The sequence below is a fragment of the Eupeodes corollae genome, chromosome 1 (genome assembly GCF_945859685.1).
Source record: "Eupeodes corollae chromosome 1, idEupCoro1.1, whole genome shotgun sequence".
Taxonomy (NCBI): domain Eukaryota; kingdom Metazoa; phylum Arthropoda; class Insecta; order Diptera; family Syrphidae; genus Eupeodes; species Eupeodes corollae.
This window is the reverse complement of record NC_079147.1, coordinates 68,083,502-68,109,261: the sequence shown is the minus strand read 5'-3', so window position 1 is coordinate 68,109,261 and position 25,760 is coordinate 68,083,502. Positions and strand designations below refer to the sequence as shown.

The 25,760-nt window shown below is 33.5% G+C and overlaps 1 protein-coding gene across 1 annotated transcript in view; it reads left to right on the top strand.

The window, feature by feature from the left end:
- The first annotated feature begins 3,262 nt into the window (after positions 1 to 3,262).
- The window catches only part of LOC129940050 (uncharacterized), a 77,965-nt gene continuing 55,467 nt past the window's right edge, over positions 3,263 to 25,760 (top strand). The window contains exons 1-7 of the mRNA XM_056048278.1: positions 3,263 to 3,319; positions 3,368 to 3,527; positions 3,832 to 4,002; positions 10,636 to 10,758; positions 20,025 to 20,158; positions 20,624 to 20,798; positions 22,172 to 22,449. Of these exons, the coding sequence (XP_055904253.1) occupies positions 3,263 to 3,319; positions 3,368 to 3,527; positions 3,832 to 4,002; positions 10,636 to 10,758; positions 20,025 to 20,158; positions 20,624 to 20,798; positions 22,172 to 22,449 (1,098 nt within the window). The remainder of the gene's footprint in view (positions 3,320 to 3,367; positions 3,528 to 3,831; positions 4,003 to 10,635; positions 10,759 to 20,024; positions 20,159 to 20,623; positions 20,799 to 22,171; positions 22,450 to 25,760) is intronic.

The window sequence follows — 25,760 nt, the reverse complement described above, 5'->3', positions numbered from 1 at the left end:
AGTCCGCTCATGTTCTCTCTTTTTATAAATGTCATTGTAAAAAAATTATTGGGAGGCGTCAACTATGGCGATTTATCTTTAAAGGTTTTTTCTCTATGCTGATGACAGCTTTGCAGCTTTAGATAAATAAACTTAAACAATATTGTGATTCGTGGATCTCAAGATCAACACATCTAAATCTAAAATTATGATTTTTAAACCTCAAAACCGTTCAAATAATAATATACGAAAATGGGACATTGGATGGTTCCACGATTGAAGTTGTCAGCTATCACTGATAATTTGAACATGAAAAATTATATTTAAGAGAAACGGGTAGGACCCGACATCGAAATTTAAGGTCTTTGAGGCTACAGTGAACAGTTTGATTTTGTTATGGGAATCAAGTGTATGGATTACCAATTTCTAGAGGATATAGAAGTTATTCAAAAATATTTTTTGAAAAGAATCTTCTGGCTGCCGCTTAGCACGCCTAATTACGCCATATATGTTGAGTCCGGGCTTCCGCAAATATAAAGATTGGAAAGATACCTTTTACAACTGCATTTCGATGGTTGATGAGGAAATGTGCAAAACTTATCTCTAAAGGGCTAGGGAATCACTTTCTAGAGCAACCTATAGACTTTGGGTGTTAGTAATTATTTCTAAGACGACCTTTCTGCTTCTGATATAAGTTTAATATTCAAAATACGGACTGAAACTCTTGAGGACGGGTCACATAGAACGGACTTAAGTGCAATTTCTTCACTCTCCAACTGAAACAAAAACGAAGATGTTTACCATTTTTTAGCAACTTGTCCTATTTTACAAGAAATCCGTAGACTTCATTTAAATAAAAGCTTCTTTTCGTCGGAAAAATGTTTACGTTTTTTGAACGGGCGGTATGGTTGGAAATTGCTGGTACGCTATGTCTCCCATGCAAATAATTACAGAAATTCTTATTTGTTGAGTCTATTTTAAAGTATCTACTTAAATAAATAAAGAAAAAAAGTTTTGTTTTATCTAAACTAAAAGCCCCAATATTCCATAACTTGAACCTCTTAGAGTTCCCGGTTTAACTTAACCAAAAGTTCATATTCTCTGAAACCTTTTCATTTCTTCGACATCTTCGGTTTCTAAGTTAAAAATAAAATTAAACTTAAATATTTCAAACAATCATTTAAAGAACTTAATTGTTAATCGTTTTATTTTTTCATTGTAACACAAATTTATTGTTAACTATTCTTTTTCTTTTTAAAAATAACTTGGCCATTTTATAAAACAACATTTAAAAAAGTTGATCACATGTTTGTAATACTTTTTTATTTGTTCTTTATTTAATGTTCCAAAATTGTATACTCTTTTTTCTTAATGTAAAAGTCTTAATAATATTCGGCAGACGGCTCTAATGCCATGCTTGAAAGTTTTTTTCTATTGTAAATAAAGGGTGTCCCAAAATTAACGGAAGATTTTAATTTGCCGCCATTTGTGCAGTGAAGTGTTGACAACCCTGAAAAAAGCAATTTGACAGCTAACAGTATAGGGTTATTAAAAATTAAGCGTTACACGATAGAACATTAGAATTAAAGAATATTTCAAAAATAGTTAAAGCTTGGCGGCAGCGGTTTGAAAATTTCATACAAAATATGGTCGGAATAGTGTTTTAACTTCGTCAACTGGACTGGATCCGTTGGAGACGCCAAACATACTGGTCGTCCAAAAACAAGCCGTTCAATTGTGAATGTCAGAGCAGTGGATCCAGAATTCCCAATTTCAAAAATTAAGCACAGATTTGCACAAATTTCTAGTAAAACTCCTGTTCATATTTACTTTGTGATGATCTAAAAAATTGGTTTTGTACCAGAAGTAAAGTTTATAAATGTTGTTATCATCCGAACTTTTTCTTAGCTCCGAAAAGTACACTCAAATGATCAAAAACCCGCATGTTTTGACGGAGTTTAAAAAAAATTAGATTTGGGGATTTCATTGGTGGATGGGGATTAGATCCTGAATATTTTAATTTTGAAGATTTTGTACTTGGGGATAACTATTTTGTGGATTTTTAAAAGTGCTTGGATTTCGTTTGTGGAGATTTTGGATTTTCGCATTATGCCGGTATCCCTTTTATCATACCTTATATCAAATATCTTAAGTCAACTTATAACCATTTACCTATTTGCAATTAAGACTTTCAAGATGAAAAAAAAAACATATGTGCGCTACATATTTGTTTCGATAATTTAAGAACTTATGAATTCTTGTTTTTCTAAATAAAAACATAAATTAACCGTGTATTTGACTAACTGAACCAAAATTAAATTTTTACATGTCACATTCAAATGCCAAATCTGGAAAAATGAAAAATGCAGCACCCTCCATCCACAGCCCAAACTATTTCTCGTAGATATGCCAATGGTTGCGAATAAGTTGAAAAACCTAGCACTATAATAAATCGTTCTTTTTTTTAATTCAAAATCAATATGTTTGCCATAACATAAAAAGTCGGCCAAATTAATTTATCCTTTTTTTTAAGTTCAGCTAAAATAAATGAACTTTAAAATTTTCAAATATTATTTGTAGCAGTTTGATAGTGAAATCTACGTTTGGCCTGTTGGTACTGAAACTTCAGTTAGACTAACCAACATATCGATAAAATAAATAATTTAATTAAAAATTGACACACAAAGACAGAATACAAAACTACCACAAATAAAAAATAAATAATTTCCTCATGCCAATGACGGTGTAGTAAGGAACAAAAATTGAAATTATTTGACAGCAGTGCATTTTGGCATCCGCAAAAAAGATAATGAATAAAGTACGTGTAATTTCACATAACCTCCCATCTGCCACCCCCTCCTCCATCATCGTCCTTCTTAAATAACAAAAACTCATCATGCAGAGTCTTCGTAACCCTGTTTTCCTGTTTAGCAATTATTATATTTATTATGTGCACCAACACCAAAAAAGAAAAAATAAGAAAATAATTATTTATATTTATGTATGTGTGTGTGTGTGTGTGTGAAGATGTAAGTATAACCATACACATACATTTAAATACATAGAAAAGGAAATGAAAAGAAAAAACTAAAAAGAGTGCAATTAAAATTTCAACGAAAAATTTAATTAAAAATATTAATTCTCCACAACTATTATCCTTTTTTATTTATTGCTGTCTTTTGCTTCTTTCTTTCTTTCGTTCTTGCGTTTTTCTTTTTTTATCATAATTTTTCTTCAACGTGATGGTGTCTGGCATCTTCTTGGTGGTCCTGGGGGCTATAAAATGGTTATGGTGTTGCTGTTGCTTTGCTGCTATGCTGCTGCAATGATGATGCTGATGGTGATGGTGTATAAAATGAATGTTATTTTTTGTTGTTGCAACATACAGAGTCGTCCTTTGCCACATAATATATCACAAGGTGTAATTATAAGTAATCACTCGTTGGTGCTGCAAGGTGTTTCGAGGGCAACGGCCGGCAATTACTCGTGTGTGGGCTATAATGCTGAAGGCGATGGCAAGAGTCCGCCATTTATGTTAAATATTCTATGTAAGTTTAGTACTCGTATCTCTTGTGCCATTTAAGGCAATGGGACATACATATATATATAAAAAAGAGTCCTTGTGTGTACTTCATTTGAATTTAAATAACTTTTTTTCTATTTCATTTTCATTTTTTCGATTTTGAACTTCTTTTTTTGTTGCTGTTTTATTGGCTTCGATTTGATTCGATTGGGGGGAATTTTCCGTACACTCTCACGTACAAAATCGATTCGGAAACAAATCTCTCGGATATCCGCTTTGAATTACGAACACACAACGACCAACGACGAACGATGAATTACGAACGACAGATGCGCCAACATGCATGCCAAATCAGCCCCGGATCTATGGAGTAGCAAAGCAGGAGGATGCGAAAATTAAATGCACTGTCGATGCAAATCCACCCGATGTTGAATTCAATTGGACGTTCAATAATTCAGCCGAAAGCATTGATGTTGCCACCAATCACATAACGAGATCAGGTGAGTTGGAAAAGTGTTTTCTATACTTTTATACTCTGTCAACCCCTTCTAGATATAACAACCCCCTTATATTTCACCACTCCATACATTCACCCGCACTATCACTCACTATGTCTAACAATACAAATTTTTCGTCCTTGTAGGTATTTTTGTTGTTTTTGTTATTTTGACAATATTGTGAAGGTGAATTTTATCAGCATCAGAGTGTTGTCTTTTTTTTTTGGGGACTTTTTTGATGTTGTTGTTTTCGTTGGAAGCAAATTGATGGCGATTGATTGACAAAAATTCGAATTATTGGAAGGATGTGTGATAAATTGGGGAAGTTGAATAGAAATGGAAACAAAAGTGGGATTTGTATTTATTTAATGGTGTGGAAAATTTGATAAAAATGGTTATTTTTTGTAACACTATCAGTCTCAGGAAAGGGTAAGGTGTCGACTATGATTTACATAATGAAATTGTAACAAAAAATGAATGTTTCGTTTTGAAACAAATTGACTCTTAAATTGATCAATAGGTTGATACATATCCAGTAAAGGACAATCCATTTTCGTTTAGTGGTTTTTTCTTAGAAAATTCAATCGCCTTTACATGAATAGATTGTCTGACATAGTTCTTGACAGTAAACTTGTCAATTTGAATTCGAAAAGAACTAACCATTTTGTGTCAGAAAGTTTTAATGCTTTTTTTATTTTTTTTTTGTTGATGAACTCTTTTAAATAAAATTCAATTAAATTGTATTCTTTCGATACTTTTTCTAACTTTTAATTTTCAAGAGCCAAGAAATCGTTCAATTAATTAATTCTGTAACATATTTGAACATTGAAAATAAAATTAAATCAAAAATGTAAAAACATTTCTGAAAAAAACACATATTGTGAATACTCACTTTTAGCCAGATCCATTTAATTTATTTGTTCAGAGCAGTTATAAAATTGGAAAGGGCTATCTGTTTTAAGTGTACTACGTTTGTCAATTCACGTGTTTCTAAGACTAAGGATTGTCATGTTCTATAAAATGAAACTTCATTACTTACTTATTACCCTTGTTTCAATACATTCAAACATTAAAAATGGTTACTTCTCCAACTAGTCAATAGCTCTGTCCTTAGCTAGATTCTTCCAATAATGTCATGTATTTTAGAAATTGGACAGATTTTTGAAAAATAGGTTCTCTTGTATTGACGTTTGAGATCTGTACTATTCTTTCAAGGACGATGTTAGATAAATCATGCAGAAACGCACGAGTTTGGCAGGGACGCCAAAACTAGATTTGGATCTATACATCTCGTCCGTGTAGATGCCGTCGTAAACAGCCTTGAAATCAATAAATTGGTGGTGGGCGTCGATTGATATTCTTAGTTTTTATTTTTGGGATCTTCCGTAATGTGAATATTTGATCGACTGTGGACTTTATTGGTCTAATAACACACTGGTAAAGATTTATCATTTTTTTGTTGATGGGCTTTAGAAGTTCACAGATTACGGCAGAAAAGATTTTGTAAGGGATTTAAGGCAAACAATACTAAAGTTCCATTCATGGGCATGCTTTTTTTCTGACCATATCATACAGATAAGTTGTTGCAGGCTTATAACAAAACTATCTCCAGATGATTTGAAGAGATCGGGATTAAGCCATCTACTCCAGCGACTTTGCTAGACTTCAGCTTAGATATGGGAATCTTTACTTCGTCAAAGTCAGGAAGACGGGATTCTTGGTTTTCGTTATCTATATTAAATGGAACATTCTGCCTGACAGTGAATTTCGGTTCGTATTCGCTTTTATACCGTCTGCAGAAGTAGTCCTTCTGAAGTCTCAGCTTTGCCTGTGAAAGTGGTATTTCCATTTTCGCCTTTGCAGTCTGAGGTTTATTTACTGGCGAACTTCATTTTGTTGCAATTTTAATTGCCCAACACTTAATAATATTATTATAATTTAAAAAAAAGGGGAAAAAAAGGAAAAGATGACACAAGAATACGATTTTAAAAGACCGCGAAATTATAAATGTTTAATTTATGCCGAACTGTCAAACAAGAGCGGCGAAAAGGCGAACACGGCAAAAATTGCAACAAGCAGCAAATTAAGTGCTACCACTACGACGAGCTCAGTGAGGGGTGAGTTCAATGCACAATTTAATTAATCGAAAGGTTGATTGATTAAGTTGGTAGCGATTTTGATATTATCATTTGATATCAGAAAATTTAAATTCGAACCAAATCAAACTCAAATCACAAAAAAAAAGAAATACAGTAAAAATAATTTTATCACAATCAAAAATGTTTATTTTTAAGGTGCCTGAGAAACCTTACTTCGCAGGGTGAAAACTCAGGATCTTTTCGGTAATTATAAAGATTACAAAAATGGTTAAATAACAATTGGACGATGGACCGTTAATGTCTCTATTCCCACAAAAGAAATTGTGATTCGCAAAGAAAATATTTACAATCAATTTGTACTTATCTTGTTCCTTCAGCTACAAATTCCGAACCAGTCTTTACTTAATTCCTTTTATTAAAATTTTGGTTTTCTTCTAACTTTTTTTTTAAATTAGTTAACTTTTTTCCACTTAAATTATCTTTTTCTTTTTTTTTTGTCTTCTATGATTCTCAACCCTTGATCCTCTCACTTCGACTACTAGAAAAGAATTGACTTCCAGATTCTTCGATCTGTAAAGTCTCTTCTTTTCTTAACTCCCGCCATTTTCAGCTTTCGGCCAATGTGGATTGGCGGATCTCAATCACTTTATCAACAGCCAATCGGAGATCGGCTAGTTTAACTCAACTTGTGATGAGATTCTCGCGATCCCGCTTGCTCGCTCTTCTCTCACAGCTAAATGCAAGTCATCCTGGAATTCGCCGCCGGCTGGAATCACTTCCAGGTCACGACGATTCCAGAAGCTGCGTTCAGCCACCCCATTTTCCATCTCGATTCGGACAAAAGTTAAGAAACATAAAAAAGCCGCGAAAAACTTGCTTCTTGTCAAAACTTTACGATCAATTCTTAAAAAAAGAAGGGAAAATGATTTTACGTTCGGGATTTGTAACTAAACTTGAAATAGGGTTCATCTTGAATTAAGTTGTTTGAAAATTAAAAGTCCATACGTCCATAAAAATAGTTTAAGTTACATTAATTCAAGTTACAATTTAATAACTTAAGTAAAATATAATTTTATACAAATTATTACTTTTATATTATTGAAATTTTAGATTGGGCCTTTTAGCCATTCCTTCATGCAACTTATCTGCACCCATTCACCAGACCGTCCATCTGGTTTGGTTTCACTTTCAGGGAAACCATTCCATCAACCAATGCTACCTGTTAAAGAAAAAAATGGTTTTCGCCACCACACTGAATGAGAGAACCGATAGTTGGTAAACCACGGTCGTCCCGCTCTCACGGAGGAAAGTGACAGTTCTAGAAAAGTGTGTTTTTGTTTTGGAAATAAAATTTCTGCAACAATTTCACCTGCTCAAAAAACTTTCAACCTTTATTCCTGCTTTTGAACCGCTTAACATCTTCAACCGCATGCTGCTCATGCTCTCTCCTTTTCCTTCTGAGATGTCGGTAATTCTCTCTCTTCTTCTGCTCATAGAGCTCATGAGTCGCTATCCCTGCAGCGCCGCCGCTTTGCTTGCCTGTTGTTTGGCTTCATTTACCCGTCGACATTTCTCATCAAACCAGAGGTTTATTGTTGGTGGCTACTTGAAACAGATTGATTGCTTCTTGGCAATGTTGCCACTAGCTCTCGATATTGTTTTGGCGGCAGAGAACTTTGAAAGAAGTTACTTGTGACTCTGTCGAGGAAGGATTTGGTGATCTCTTGCGATTGTAGAGTTCAACGTTGTATCTTCTTCTAGCATTAATAGTGCTACCTTGGCTTCAACAAGGTAGTAGTCTGAGTCGATGTTAGCTTATCCGAAGGTTTGGACATCCGCTATGCTGGAAGTGTGTCTAGCATCAATCGCAATATAGTCAATCTGGTTGTCGGTAGATTGATCTGGAAAGCTCTTAAGTTCCTTTATGGATATTAAGGAGTGGAAAACGCGTACTGCTTACCATGACGTAACGCTTCGCAGCAAATCAATGAGCCTGAAAACGTTATCGGTTGTGTTGTCGAGCAGGCTGTATTTCCTTATTATTCCCCCATTTCTTCCTAGTTTGGCATTAAAATTGGGCAGGAGAATTTTAATATTGTAGCCAAGACACTGCTCATATCTTTAGTGTTGTTATCCTTTTCCTTAGGGGCATGTGCGCGTAATAGGCTTATGTAGTCTAATTAAAATTTAATGTGAATGGCCATAAGGCGCTCGTTGATGCACGTATAGGTTAAAACTTGTTGCCTTCGTCCGGCTCCAATGACAAAGCCGCATCTAAATACGCGTTTTTGGTTTCTTCGTAACAGTCACCATAGTACGAGTAAATATCACAATGTTGTATCTTTTTTTTGCCCGACCCATCCCATCGCCTTTTCTTGCATGGCGTGATGCCTGCTTTATAGCAGTTTAGGGCCTCTACTAGTTCTTCAACTGAACGTGGTCTATTAAGGCACCTAATATTACACTTGCATCCTGAAATTGGTTGTCTTTAAATTATTTGCGTAGGTTGTCAACAGTAAATCCATCCGTATCTGAGGTTTGTTGGTGTTTCGCAACTGGTTTTTCTTTACGTGTTATCGAGAAGTCACACTGACGCACGACCTTCAATCTGAAGGACCACATCCCTGATATAACTCCAAGGACAAGAGCCTTCATAACCAGACCTAAGAACATAAGTTTTCGATTATTTCTATTTCCCATTAGCAACGCATAAAATTCCACCAAATTATCAACCCGGCCCAATGTTACTATTATAAGCATTTATGAATTGTTATGTATTGGGTGCTCTTGGAGAACGATATCAATTATTTTTCAAAAATATTAAGGAGGATTATTTCTTCAAAGCTTCATGAATAAGGCTTTGATTCTTTATTTTAAAAAATGGTATCTTATGCCTGGACGGTTTGATTAAACATGTCCAAATTAACAACTTTATTTAGAACGTGGTTGCTGTAATTTCCGTTGTACCACAAGGAAGTCATTATGGACCCCTGCTTTTTTACTTATTTATCAATGATATTTCAAATAATTTTGTTAATACTTGTCGACCTGCTTATTGGAAAAAATTAAAATTAACTAAGGTTGACCTATGTTATTGTTGGTGTTGCTAAATTTTTCGGTAGACAGTTTTGTTTTTTAATTGTTCAACATTTTGTTTACTCATAACTGAAGTAACCTTTTAAAAACATTCATGCAAAATAATATTTATTTCTGCCAAAAAGAATTTTGAATTTAATTTCAAGAAAAGAATAAAAACAACACCAAGCTCAAAAACATCATAAAAGAAGTGAAAAATTCATATCGGTCATCGTTGCTTTGGTTTCGTTTGGTTTGGTTTGACTTGGTCGGTCTGTCGGTTGGTCGTTGCAATTCGGATTTCGCAAAGTTGATAGCTATCTTCGAAATTGCAAAACCAAAGTATTGAGGTCAAAATCTCAATTTCATATCTCGGGAAATAATATGAAGCAAACGAATGAAATTAGGCTTCCAGCTATATTTATATTCTTTATAATATAACAGCGATATGACTATATAAAGATACAGATAAAGATACAGAAGGATATACATAGATGTACATCTCCATAGACAAAAGCCATCATTTTGTTTGTTCGGGTTTATGCTCTTCTCCGCAACTTCAGTGTTTTATTCATTTGGCTTGTTAATTTTTATACAATCGCGGGGTGGTTGTAGGTTATATGTGTGTTCCACTTCTGATTGTATAGCCTTGGCCGAATGCCCCACAGTTTCACAGTCCCACAGTAGCTGTTGAAGCTGATTCTGGTAACTGAAACTGGATCTCTGAAGCTGCTATCTACTTCTTCATCATAATATTTAAAATCAAAACATAAATGAGAAAAAAAGCAAAATAATAATAATAAAACAAAAAAAATAATAAAAACCCAATGCCAGCCGGAATGTTAAAGCCAACCTACTCGTAGTCACTCTAGAAATATACGTCAAGATAGGAAGTTGCTTTCAGTTTTTTTTTTTATATTAAACACACAAACCGACCTTTCTACGTCCATAAATCGGATGGGGGCTCCGGCTCACTCGACTTGACTCGAATCGACTCACGGCAAAGCTCAAAACTCTTGCATCATTCAGTTTACGATACGTTTTCCATGCAAACAAACTTTCCGAGTGTAATCTGACATGGATCTTAATTAAAATCTGTAAAATCTATGCAGCAGCCTTAAGCCAGTCCAGTTCTCGACTCGACTCGACTCGAGTTGTGTTATTAGAATCTATACCTTCATTTACTCTCCTCTTGGAAAACTAGGTAGCTATATCATAAAAAACAAAACATATTTTTTTGTATTTGTATATTTTAGAAAATATACACATGTATGAACGAGTATAAAGGTAAAGAGGGGGGTTTTTGATTTTGTTATGAAATTCAAGGAGATCTCCTTTGTAGATTAATTGCATTTTCACCTGCAATCTTTCATAAATGTAAACCTAGATACTATGTTACTGATGCAGGTATGCAACTGTTTTTAATTTTCCTTTTGTTTGGTCTATATTTTTATATGAACAGGAACTTCATCTATAGTGACCTATACTCCAATCACTGAGCTTGATTACGGCACCCTGCTGTGTGTGGCTTCAAATAAAATTGGACGTCAAAGAGTGCCATGTGTGTTTCATATTATTGCAGCAGGTAAGTTAATATGATCAAACGTTTACTATGTTATCATCAAATTAAGTTCATGAAGATAGAACTTAAAGGTTCAAAGATAAGAATTTTATATTTTTGGAAAATGGGAAAATATTTGTAATAAATTCAAAGAAATATTAAAGTTACGTGTACGCCCAAGTGTAGTTATTTTATTATTTTAATTTCATACACTTGAAAAGTGGTTCGCATTTTGGAAACAGATAAAATAATTAATCCTTGTGCAAGGTTTGGAAAATCAACTTCGAAAGTGTTTCTTTATTATTGAAATATTGTATCGTCGAATTATCACCATATCAATTGCTTAAGTATTTTCTAATTTAAAAATATGAAACATATGATTGCATAAGTATCTTAAATCAAAGTGTTAGTCAAATATTTTCTATGGAAGTTATATTTTTTTGAATAAGTTTTTCAAATAAGTTTTTTTTTTAATTCAAATAAATATAACTGCTTCAGGAGTAATATGCTTTTGAATTATATATTTAGATAATTCCGATATTTCAATGTCCCTCTAATCGAAATCCATGTTTTCAAGGAGATGCATATATACATATATTTTGGTGCTAACCTTTGTAACTTCGGGACACTTTTTCTAGTTTTACAATTCTTAAGAACCAAACAAAAAACAACTCAAAATTTTTATTTGAATAAAAATAGCACTACATTTAGAATCCTTTAATACAACGAATTTTTTTAGAAAAATTGTATAACTATTTTTGGAAATAAGCACCAATTGTGTTTGGAAAATTAAAATGTGCACATATTTTTCTTAACAATTCAAAAGCTATAATGGCTAAAGGATTTTTTTTTAAGTGTAATTTTTTTTTTAAACTTCAGACATTTTAAATCTGTTCGATTTGCTGAATTAAACATTTTGAAATTTCTCGACGTTTCAAGGTCCCTAAAGTATTAAAAAAAGATTTGTAGAGAAATGTCTGTGAGTACGTATATGTATGTACGTTTATATGAACGTCAAGAACCAGCATAAGGATAAGAAAAATGCAGAAAGTATTCTCAAAAAATTGAAAGGTTGGATTGTTTTTACCATTGCAACTTAAAAAACATTTTAGTCTACCCAAAATTTCTCACGAACCAGTAACGCTGACGAATTCAATTAAATTATAGATTGTAAGGTGATACCAAGTCCTATTAAGTTGTATAGAGCTCATATAATTAATGTCTATCAATGATGTTACTTGAATAATAGGGATTGAGATTACGATGATTTGTCGAAGTGATCCTATCAATAATTTGGTAACAATTCAAGAATTTTTAATTAACAAATAAAAAAAAATGGCATTGAAAAATAAAAATGTCAACTCACTTTATGTCGTGTAATCCCAGAAGCTTAACTTAACCGTATTGCATGATTTTGAATGCTTCGAAAATGAATGAAATTATTCAAACTAATTCTAGAATTTACACAATAATTAATAAACTCTTTTTAATTCAATTTCACTTTTTAAAACACTGTTTTTTCTTATATCTGGAGAATTAAAAATGTTTTCTAATTTGTTTGATTCTCCTGGAAATGAAAACTTTTATCCCGAATAGGTTTAAAAGCATCAGACCTAAGGAAAACGCAAAGTTCAATGCGATCTATACAGAACGTAAGTTTCCGTTGTTTTAAAGGCAATCGAACTGTCATCAAGCGCGTTAGTAATTCTATGGGGCCAATCTTTTTTTGCACTTGTACTGTTGCCAGAGAACTAAAAGATCCTTACACACATAAATCTGCTGGTCCGGATGGTATCACCGCTATTGTTTTGAAGAGGTGTTCTTAAACGCTGGGAAAACCACTGCGAAAGCTTTTTCATCTGTCCTACTCCTCAGGTGTTGTTCAGAGCGGATGGAAAACTGCATTTTACCAGCCTTTTCGCAAAAAAGGCGAATGTTCCTCACCCTCTAATAAATGGCCGATTGCACTTACGTCTCGATTAACTACGCGATGTCACCAAAAATTCCGCAAGATGTTTGGGTTTTCTAAGGCGATGCTTTTCTCCTCCTCTGATCTGGCTGTTATCTTATATACATACGTCCAATGCTTGTGAGAACTCACATATCTGGGTTGGTGTCCCTGCTACTAACTAAGCCTCTTGGACAGTATTGAATGTAGAGCATTTAGATTGATTGATGATATTACTATCTTAAGATCATTTACGTCGCTTGAAAATCGTCAAAACGTTTCTTGTCTCACTCTCCGTTACCATTATTTTAATGGTTTATGCTATTTCCAACTTCGGTCGTACTTTCAAATACAGAGACTCTTTCTTTAGCCGTACTACGCGAATTTGGAATTTTTTACCACAATCTGTCTTTCCCAGCAATTGCAATATTCAAAAACTAAAAACCAATGTGCACCAACTCCTTTCAACCCCTCTTTCCCTTTTCTATTGCTCTTACTGTGTCTACATAGTAAGTGTAGTAATATCCCCTTGAGTTTGCGCTTATTATACAAAAAAAAAAGGCTGGGATGGAACCCACACTGATAATTTCCCATCCCGTCTGTCGATTTGTCTTGCTTAAAAGTTTGTCTATACGTACTCGTATCAGTTTTTACCAAATTTGCAAACTATTTTTTGTAGATTTTATTTTTTTATGAAAAAACGGACTGTTGGATTTTTATATAAAAATTACTGAATATCGAAAACAATATTTTCTGTGAAATAAAACAAGTTTGAAGCCAATATTTTTAATTTTTGAAAAGCTATTTAAGTCGAATGTAAATTTTTACTAAGTTTTAGTATTGTTTTTTTTTTTTTTAGAGTTTTATTTTTGTAAAATGTTAAAAACAATATTTCTTATAAGATAGTTTGAAGCCAATATTTCAAATTTTTGAAAAGATATTTGAGTCGAAAATCAATTTTTACCAACTTTTGTTAGTTTTTTTTTAGGTTTTTAATTTTTTGTATAAAAACTGTCAATTCGATTTTTTTCAAATTTTGACTGAATGTTAACAATAATATTTTTTGAAAGATAAAAGTAGTTTAAAGCCAATATCTTTAATTTTTGAAAATATATTTCAGTCGAAAATCAATTTTTATCAAATTTGATACATTTTTTCGGTTTTAATTTTTTGTAAAAAAAATTTTTTATTCGATTTTTCTCAAAATTTGTACCAATGTTATAAAACAATATTTCTTATAAGTTAAATTAGTTTAAAGCTAATATCTCAAAGTTTTGAAAAGATATTTGAGTCGAAAATCAATTTTTACCAACCTTAATTAATTTATTTTTAGGTTTTTAATGTTCAAAACAATATTTCTTATAAGTAAAAATTAGTAAGAAGCTATTATTTAAAATTTTTGAAAAGATATTTGATTCGATATTCAATTTTTTACCAACTTTGAGTAATGTTTTTTTATATTTTTATTTTTTATAAAAAATGTCAGATGTCAAAAACATTATTCTTCGTTAAACAAAATTGTTTTGGAGATGAAATCATATTTCAGTAGTAAAATTTTGTAGGTGACACATTTTTTTTTCAGTTTTTTTGATTTATAAAAAAAACCGTTAAATGGATTTTTTTTTCAAAAAAAATATTTCTTTGATATCACGTAACAATATATTATATAAAATTTAATTCAAGTCTCAAGCGTTTTTGGTTCGTAAGATATTTAAATTTAACCAAAATGTTCACCTTTTTTCAAACTGCTATGGTAAAAAAAAACCACCCACGCAATTTTCTTGAAGGCCATTTCTGCATCTTTCTGCTTTATTTTCTGTATACTTAAATTTATTTGAAGTCGATATCTCTACTGGTTCTTGAGCTATGGACGACGAAAAAAACGTCGCGAACGTACGGACGTACGAATGTACGTACACATGCACCCATAGACATCTTTCTAAAAATCTTTTACTTCGATTCTAGTTACCTTGAAACGTCGAGAAATGTCAAAATTTTCAATTTGATTAATCGGATCCATTACAATATTTTTCTATGGGAAGTTAATTAAACAAAAAATATGTTCCACAGCTTATCCATTTTTTCATTTAATTTTTGAGGTATCTTCTATTTTTTCCTTAAAGCATCAAAACAAAAAACAAAATAATATTACAAAGAATAATCTTCGTTTCGTTAAAACACTATCCCGAAACATAACTGGTGATATGCTCATTGTTCCCTTGTGTCTTGCATAGCTCAAATACCATAAAATGATCGCCATGAGCGCAACAACTCCTTATTCCAACAAGGCAGTTAAAATAGTAAGCTTTTACATTGTGCCTTGCAATAAGAAGTTATTGTTGACTTCAATAAGCTTGACGGCAGAAAAGGAAATTCTCATGCGATCTTCGCAGACTTTAACTGTGTGAGTCTTCTGGTTTTCTAAATGTTAGCAAAGATTATTAAACTCGGGATATTTCCAACGATGCGGCTAAACATTATTTTTTTTTATAATAAAGGCACCTAAATAACTAGTAGTATTCAAACAATTTAGAACTAGTTCTAAAAGAACGTTCGCGTCAAAATTGTCTTAAAGTGGTGGATTAAACTTATTAGCAATTATCTCTGCACGTTCAAAATTACTTGCTAGTTATAGGTTCAGCAACAAATTTCCTATTCAAGGTGTGCGGATTAAGTCTCTTAGCCCTCTGTCCAAAACAAATATATATTTTTTTTTTTCAAAATATTACCTGAATGTTTCAAACTCATCTCCAAAAAAATGCTTCATTATTTTAATACCAGAATCAATTGCAACATATCGTCCATCAACGTCTAGGATAAAGAAATAACTACATGTGATTACAAAAAAGCTTGACCGGATATACTTATCAAAGCTGTATGTTTTCTTCTCAAAACCGTGGTTTAAAATTTGTTGAAGGTACTTATACGGTACTGATATGTCCCATGGTTACAAATTTGTATTCTTTGGGGAATGACAAATTTTATCCCGAATAGGATAAAATCTATTAAACTCAAAGTGAGCTCATGGTTTGATTCGACCTGTAAAGAGGTTATAAAGATCAAAGGTGTGACTTTCTGTTGTTATAAAGCCAACCCCTCTGACGAAAACCAGAATAGTATCAAATAAGCTAGAAAGACATGTTACGGTCATATTTGACGAACCAAATGTTTGCATGACCAGAAATTAAGACACAAAATATCATTACTAACTCAAAGGACGTACAAATTGGTGTTCATTTGTAAAAAACGTACGAAACACCATGTCACCCTTGGTTCCAACGCTCGTTCGCAATGAAACTCCTAATGTATACTCGATTGATAAAACCAATTTTAACTTGCAAAACAGTTTGCTGTTAATTCGACGCTATCAGAGAGTGCAATGAGTTGTGGGACTAATCTGCTTGCGAACTTCTTCAGTTGCAAGAGTACTAAAAGATAGTATCCCCGCTATTTTTCATGTCCAGAAAAAAAACACCATTTGGTTGACACGTCCCTAAAAAAGGCGAATCCTCTTTCCCCTCCAACTATTGTCCAATAGCACTTCCCTCACTTCTTTTCAAAGTCATGGACACACTGATTAATAATGACTTTAAGAAATATATCGATTAACGAAAGCTTCTTAATGACTGTCAGTATGTCTTTCTTAGCAATAGGTCCACTGACTATCTCATGGTTTATCTACCGAACAGTGGAACAAATCTTAACATCGGTTTGAAGAAAGTAAGATTTTTACACTTGATATTTCAAAGACATTTCATAAAGTTCAGCACCAAGCTCTCTTATTGAAAATACGTGCTTTTGGTATTGATGAATCTCTTCTTTGCTGTGTTAGAAACTATATTTCTAACCGTTTCATACAAGTTGTATTGTATTATTTAAGTCTAAACTTCATAAAATAAATGCTGGTATTCCCCAGGGAAGCGGAATCTACCCCGATGCCCCTTCCCATGAGCCGCACTTGCATCTTGGAAACTAATCAATTTTCAGTACTCGGTATGTGTACCACAGAGCACCCGTTATAGAATTTTCAAAAAAGAGCTTTGAAAATGATAGCCAATAGAAATATTACCAGAAAATTTACATCACTCGAACACCTCGGCAATGTTTTATGCCTTTCTTTGTTTTATAGGTATTTTAACAACCAATGTTCTGTTAAAATATCCAGTTGCATTTTTCCCTCAAACAATTCAGCCGTCATACTGGAACATCCAAGACTGCTCACCAGTTTACCCTTGAGCTTAATTTCGAACGTACTATTCAGTGTGGAGATTATTTTTTTAATTACTCAACCGGAATGTGGAATGCTATACCGAACTCTGTTTTTCCGTCCATGTTAATTTTCAGAATTTTAAGACCAACGCTTAACGGTATCACCCCTTTAATCTCTTTCCTTGAGTGCCTGTAAATTTAAAAGAACAACAACAATTGTTAAAAATGTTGACATCGAAGATGCCTTTGACATCTCTAAATGTAGAGAGTTTGCTTCGGGAGTTAGTTCATTTCATGCTTACTAGCAGAATAATTAACTCAAAACTGGGCAACTCTTCTAGCAGACGATTCGTTAGTAGAGGGACACCGCAAGGTGGTGTTCTATCCCCTCTCCTCTAGAACCTAGTGGTGAATGAAATCCTAACCAGTCTGGATGCGGAGGGTTTCAGAGTGATAGCCTATGCGGACGACGTTGCTATAGCAGTTTCAGGAAAGCATCTTAATATCCTAAAAGAACTCTTACAAAATGCCTTGGACAGACTAATACTTTGGGCTGATCGGTGTGGACTGGGTGTTAACCCACACAAAACCGATCTGGTCTTATTTTCGAGGAGATACAAAATTCCGTTTGTCAACTCTCCTTACATTAAAGGAATCCAATTAAAATTCTCAGACGAGGCCAAATACCCAGGTCTTGTCTTAGACAAAAAACTAAATTGGAAACATAACGAACAGGAAAGAGTCAAAAAAGCTACTGTAGATCTCTTTTCTTGCAAAAAAGCTATTGGTAATAAATGGGGTTTATAGCCCAGAATCACGCATTGGCTATACACATCGGTAATCAGAGCGATTTTAACGTACGGTGTGGCAGTATGGTGGACTGCTTTAGAGAAAGGTATAAACAGGGATAAGTTAAATAAAGTCCAAAGTTCAGCCTGCCTATGTATAAGCGGATCGCTTCGCACGACCCCGTCTGCAGCACTGGACACCTTGCTCTATCTTACACCTCTTGACATATTTAGCAAACAAATAGCTGCAAAATCTGCTATTCGCCTCAATGCTTCGTCGCAGTGGACTAACAACAACATTGGCCACTCCGTAATTCTAAGGTACTTAGAATCAATTCCAAAGCACACAGACTACACCATCCCCCAACTACAATTCGACAGAAACTTCCAGATTTCTATACCTACCAGATCTTTTTGGGAGGAAAGGATATTCTGGAGGATGAGTCAATCCATTTTTACACAGATGGCTCAAAAACCAAAGAAGGGGTTGGTGGAGGTGTGTACTCTGAACGACAGAAATTAAACCTCTCATTCCGCCTTCCCAATCATTCTAGTGTGTTCCAGGCGGAACTTTTGGCGATTAAGGAAGTCTTGTCTTGGCTCAAAGAAAACGTGATATCAACATCTGATATCCGTATTTTCTCTGACAGCCAGGCCGCTATCAAATCTCTGGACTCTGTCTCTACAAACTCTATAACAGTCCATAACTGTCGAACATCTCTAATGGAGATGGCGCAGCAGTTTAATATTCACCTATGCTGGGTGCCGAGCCATAGAGGTAACTGTAAGGCAGATGAACTCGCCAGGAACGGTACAGTACAGCCCATCCTACCACGTTTGGCAAGTACTGGCATACCAATCGCTACTTGTAAACTGTTGCTAATGCAAGACGCTGCGAGGAGGGCAGGCACCAGGTGGAACAACATCTCCACGTGCCAAGTCACAAAAAACACCTGGCCAACACTAGATTTAAAGCGTTCTTGCTATCTTGAAGCATATCGCATATAAGCTCGATAATAGGGGTTATAACCGGACCCTTTCTAATAGGAAAGCACGCCACGAGACTAGGCGTATTCTCTGCACATGCCCTGCTCTGGCTCGAAAACGGAAGAATTACCTAGGAGAATTCTTCTTTAACGATCTAAATCATATCAGTACAATCAGCCTCTTACGTCTCGTAAGGGTCTCAAACTGGTTCCATTGAGCTAAGGAGGAAGCCTCAAGATTCATGTGGTATCACAATAGGCCATTAAACAGGGCTAAGTGTGTCCGTTTCCATCTTGGACAGCCACTATAACCTAACCTAACCTACGCCAATATTTTTAAACAAAAGTATAATAAGATTTATTTTAGCTTTTTTTTGTATGCATTGTTACTACCTTTTTTTTAGTAACTTTTATAAACTGTGCCTTAAGACTTTTCAATGATGTTTCAAATGTCAAGGTCTCTTAACTTGTAAAGTTTATAAATCTATGTCAATGATGGCAATTCTTTATAAATATTTGCGTTCTGTTCGAATAAATTTAAATAAAAGTTTTAGCTTTTGCCTCAAGTTCAGTTAAAATCTCAAGTTTGATTTTTTAAGAACCCTTAAATTTCTAAAACGCTATGTTTGGTTCAGATTTTGTTAAAAAAAATCTTATTTTATTTTCTCCAGAGACTCAAAGATCTAAAAATCATTCTCAAAAATTCCAATCCCTATCTTAATTATAAAAAAAAAAATCCTACTTACAATTTAAATCTTATTTGATTATTATGCTTTAAATATGCATAGGTGCCCAAAAAAATAAAATTTAAATTACTTACAATTTTTAACATTTTTTTAAAGATTTAGTTAAATTTTTGTTATTAGAATTTAGTCTGTAAATTGGTTAATATTTGTTGAATAATAAGTACCAAATATATTAATTTTAAATTAAACAAAATAAAATTACAAGAAAAAACATGCCTTGGAAATGGCTTGAAGCCTTGACGACTTACTTATGACACAACATATATTTAGCTATAGATACTAACGCACATAAAAACTTGCGAAATTTCCTGAGTTAACTTGGGTTTAACTTAAAGTCTTCACTGAAAAAGTGATCTAACCCGATGAAAGTCAGTATTGGTGGATTTGTTTTATTTCAATTCAAAAAACGGTTCAAGTTCTTATCGAGGACTAATAGATATCATATTAATATTTAAAGGACATTATCTGCAATTAGAATTGAATATCCTTTAACTTTTATTATTATAAATATTAACATACATTTGTATATGTATATGCATCAATAAAATAACTTTAAAAGAATAAAAATAAAATAACAATCATCATTAATTTAACATTGTCTTTATTAACACAGGACGACCAGACCAAGTGCATAACTGTACCCTAACCAACATATCAATGGTATCACTAACTGTCAAATGCACTGACGGTTTCAATGGTGGCCTACCGCAATCGTTTATGCTTGAAATGAGGGAACCCCATTCAAATGTAAGTACATATACTTGTATATTCCAAACTGTATGTCCTTTCAAACAATCATTCGTATATTCATTCAAAATTTTTAAATTCACATTGCTACACAAACGTGCAAACATACAAAAAGGATATGCATAAGTATGCATCCACCTCGAATGCCAACTAAAAGTTCTGACATGTCAGTGACATTAGGTGATGCATTTTTGTGTCTGTTGAAATTTTTGTGTCTAGGCAAGGAATCTTCCTGGATCCTGCCCCTTTATAATATGTCACAGACACACTTCTTGTTTTCAGTTGGGATTCGAGAGATGAAACTCACTCAAACCTTCCATATCCAAAACCAGAGACACAGAGAAAATGAGATAAAACTTTAAAAAGAATTATAAAACACGTCTTTTCGTTTTTGTGGCTTTTTTGTAAAACTGAATTTGAGAAAAGTCTTTAACCATTTCGTTTTTCTTTTCTTTTTCATTGCAGGAAATCAGAGCAAACATAACTTCTCCGGTACCAAAGTTTTCGGTTTCGGCTCTGACACCTGGTAGTGTTTATTTACTCTCAGTGTATGCCTTCAATTCAAAAGGACGTTCCGATCCAACGAATATGAATGCGGCAATGCTACGGATGCCCGAAAAGCAATTAACATCGGAAAGAGGTATGTTCATGTTCCTATAAACATACATAATGACACTGTCTACATATGTTGGTGTCTATATATATGTAATTATAAGTCTGAGTCTGTGGTAAAGGTGAATTTCTGGATAAAAAAAGTTAAGTTAAGTAAAAGTTGAATCATAAATTTAATTTTTAGTGAGTTTTTTAAATTGCATAAGATAAGGGGTTGGTACCCCCCCCCCTCTCCTTACTTTGAGTGCATACAAGTCCTCATTATTTTTTAATATTAATATTTATTAATTCTCGTCTGATAAGGTAAATGACCTAAAGTCATCTTTTTCAGTAGGGACACAAATATTGTAAAAAATAGTCTTTTAACGAAATCAACAATTTGGTCAAAACCATCTTAAGTCAAGTTAGGATGCTTTTTACAGAATTATAAAAAAATTGAAGGTAGAATAACCTTTGTTTTTTTTTTATTTCATTCAACATAAAATTGTATGTCGACATAAGATATTTTACCTTAAACTTAAACGAATTTTTCCCTCATAAGATTAAATGTTTTGGTATTTCTTAAAACAAAACAAATTCAGAAAAATGGTACTGAAATTAGCAGTTAGTGAATATATCCAATTATCTTAAGTCAACTTGACATTTCAAAAACACAATTAGCTAAGATACAAAGTTGCTAATGATAGAAGCTGTAAAACACCTTACGACCTATATATTGAGACAAAATATGGTGTTATTTCGGTTGTGGAATGCCGAAGATCAATAAATATTTGTTGTTTTCCACACTACGAGCTGCCAGTAATAGCACTTTCAGTTGCTTTTGACAGAATTGTCAAAAAAGCTCAAATTTTACAACGATTTCCACGAGTTTTGACGGTTTTAAATGTCCTTTTCACCACGACCAAACATTTTTGTTATGGTTTACTGTGCTTTCAAAATTGTCAACATTTTTGTAGTAAATTTTCAAAACTTCAAGCATATTTCGGTTCAATTAAAAGCAATGACTTATTTTTTTGTCAAGTGTCAAAAATGACAGTTCTACAAGGGACAGTTGCCCAAACAGCTGGATAGGTATTTAAAAAGATACTTCTTATTGGTAAACCATTTATATTATATCAAAATCTATCGATAAAGTGATATTTTAACCAAGTTATGCTATTAGGGGCACTGTGACCTTTGTGCATTAACTTCAAAAATCCTAAAACTTTGGAGGAAAAGTTAATCAATTCAAATGTTTTTCCTGACATATTTATTTTAGAATAAAAAATAACTTTCGAAACTTTAGTGATGAAATTCCTTTTAACGGAGATAAATTTATCCTTTACCGCATTTATCTCAAGTCAAATTCATATCCTTATTTTCGTTTTGTTTTCACTTGGTTTGTTTTTTTTTTTCTTACAGAAAAACCACATACGGCCCTTCTACTATCACCCGTGTTATCATTAACCATCGGTCTGACGTTAGCAGTAATGGTGGCAGGTTTTGCTGTAGTCGTTGCCTTAAGAATACCCTGCAAAAGTTCCAGACGTCGACGAAAAACACTTTCGAACGAAAACACATCGAGAGATGGTTCGCCAGGACCAAGTGATAAGAGCTCCGGCAGCAAGGAGATCGATGGTAATGAGAGTGATGAGAAGAATCCAGATATTATTCCCGAAACTATTGATTCGGATGATCAGGTAAGCGAATAATAATTATTGTTTTCGTCCTTTCCCATATCCTGATGTTAGTTTACGAGCATGCCAAAGTGTTCGTTCTTGGGCCTCCTGCTTGCTTCTGGTGCTGAGGCTCTGGAGCTATATGAGCTTCCTTCCATATTCAATAGAGTGTTGGCATAGTGAATTATAATTATCGAAAAAGGTTGTGGTCTCTACGAGTAGGTAGATATATGATTTTGAGAAAGACCTTCAACAAAAACCGAAGACGAAAATAATGAAGAACATTTATATTTGTGGCGTGGGCGTTTGAGTTTGGGTTTTTGTTGGGGTTTGGAGATTTGAGGGTTGAAGCAATGTTGAGGTTGGGGTCGATCATCACATATGTGAGTTTGCTTGCAAGGACTAAAAGCAAGAAGGCTAAAGCAAATGAATTGAGAATCGATAAATCAGCATGTCTGCAGTAAATTTCTTGTTCAACTGATAGCCATAATATCGGTAAGGGTATGTCATGGTGTATAATGGAATTGGAAGAGGTCGAAGTCGAAGTCGTCGTCGTATAATAGGGAGATTTTCACATCCATGTTAAGAGTTTTTTGCCTGCAGTGCAGTGCAGCAGGAACACTGCTGTTAATGGTGTACGGTTCTTACTATATTATACTGCTGCATATAAAAATGTACATAAATAGGTACCTAGCCCGGCTAAAAGAAGTGAAATTAATGGCCCAGGATTGAGATGAAAGGTTGTATTATTCGTGATTTAAGGTTCAAGGAACAGCATGTCGACAAGTGCAGGGCATATTCATTCATCTATTACATGTAATATGGGCAGCAATCAATACCAACCCAACTATCAACCTTATGCCAAATAGTTCATTGCACTTTTTGACATTATCATCATCAGCTTCATCAATAAAAATGAGAAGTCTTGCTATGGTTCGACAAATATTTTACTAGTTCTAAGAATTTTAAGAGCTCTTTCAACTTATGTGCTGTGTCTGATCACAGCATACAATGATATCGGTTTAAGGAATGTCCCTAATAAATAATTTCTGACAATTCTTAGATCGCTGATTTTCGATGAAAAGAAAATAAAACCTAACTAATTTAACTAAAGCTTACTGCCTGTGTAGTTTTTTGAAAAGGGTTATATGGTATTTCAAAAATAATTGTATAAGAATTGATGAAACCAAAAAGGTTTTACTAAAGCGGTATCCTTTGATGAAAGTGTTAAACTTTTTTTCAAGTATTCGTTTCAAATTTGAATCCTACTTCGAAGAAATATTCGTTTTTGAGAACCCAAAAAATTTTTACTTTGTTCAGAAATAAGCTGAAAATGTATAAATTATTTTCAAAATATAATTTCAAAAAACAAAGTTTAAACCGTACAAAATAAACAAAACAAAAAGAAACTAAAACTTTGACACGTCATACAGAATAATTTGATAACAAACCCAATTTTAAGTTAAAAGAAAAACGTTCATGATGAAGAAAAATAAATGTCCTTAATTTAACGGGTTGTGGCACTAATTCATATTTATGGGAACAAGATCAGACGGATTTCAACACCTTTCAAAATTTCAAATTTGTGGCATTAGATAATAAAAGATATACTCCTAACTAAGTTCCGTAACAAAAGACCCTGAGATTAAGCACTTAAAAATTAGCAGGGACCGTAACTTACTGACGTGTAACTAAGGCTACTAGAATCAACAAGATCATGTGCTTTGACCTGTTTGGAATTTGTCTTGTGGGGCTTTCTTAAATCCCTGATCTATGTAAATAAGCTGCAAACTATGACTGCAGCCCTCAAACACAACATAATCGAAGGTATCGGTCTAATTCAGCCTTGTTTTACAATCCAAAAGCATCGGAAACTGGATCATTGGAATGCGTTCTTAAATGAATGTGCCGTTTAAAAATGTTATGTTTCACACTTAATGTCACTATTAGAGCTTTCAACCTTAATTAAAACCTAAGTGATATCTCACATAAGATTTGTTTTATTACAACCTTAAGCCTTTAATGGAAAACACTTTAAAAGGTATGGATTAAAAGTAGCACTTCTAAGCATCAACATCGAGCGATTATATTTGCGTCACTTTTTACCACCGTAATTGAAACACTAATGCCATCCCAATGATCTCACGGTTCATCTCACCAATAAGTAGAACAAAACTTTACATTGTTTTATGTAATATTTCAAAAAATACTCGATAGGGTTAGGCATCAAGCTCTCTAATAGAGATTGGAATAAGAAATACTTTTTGGATCGTTTTTATGGTTTTAAGTCTGTTTACCAAAAACTAAGTTTTGGGGTGCAACAGGGATCTGTTTTTTCCCCACTCTCTTCCTGATTTTTAAAAATGATCTCCTTTCTGTAAATTCAAAATTTGGTAGACTATAATGCTGTTAGCTTTCCATTCTCATTTCAAGACTAAGATCACTCCTTTTCAGTTGTGGAACTATAACGACACAAAATATGATAGTCTCATTAAATTACAACCTTCACCCAAACAAGAAACTGTTTATAACTTAAAACTTTAAAATTCCAATATATAAGTTCCATTTCCATCAATGAAGCTGAACATTTCAATATTCTCGGAATACGTATCAATAATCAAATTTTATGGAACAATCACAAACGCTGTATTGCCAAAAATGATGCAAGATGCTTTATTTTATTAAAACCATGCAAGATATTTGTCCTTCCTTCTGAACTAGTTTCAATCTATAAAACATTTATATACAACGTTCAAAGCTTCCATCTCTGGACTAGTGTTTCAGTAATATACTTAAGTTTCTTGAACAGAGTTGATTGTTTACCTTTGAGAACAACTTTAGTCGTCCTGTGAAATACATATATTCGTTCTTTAATCGTACTACGAAAATGTGGAATTCCTTACCTCTCACTCTGTTCTTAAATGTTGTTGGAATTTTAAGGAATTCAAAACCAACGAACACCGAAATCTAATTTGGGTGGCGCAATGGTCCGTTGTGATCTATGGCCTAGTGCCTTACATCTCTCAACCATTTATTTGTGCGAGTACTGTTGTCAGGGATAGAGGGGACCTACAGTTTTAAGCCGATTCCAAACGTCAAATTTTGAAAAAGCATTTTTTCATGACAAGAATTACTCTTGGAGAATTTGTCAATTGGAGTACCCGTGAAAAAATGTATATGGCATAGGCAGGGGTCTAACCTAAGTCTTCTGGCATGGCAGTCCAACGCACTAACCATCATTCCACGGGTACCCTTTTCCTAGATTAGATGAGGTTAAAATGGCCGTGATGGAGCAGGACACATTTATTCAGTTTAATGGCCTACTCGGATAC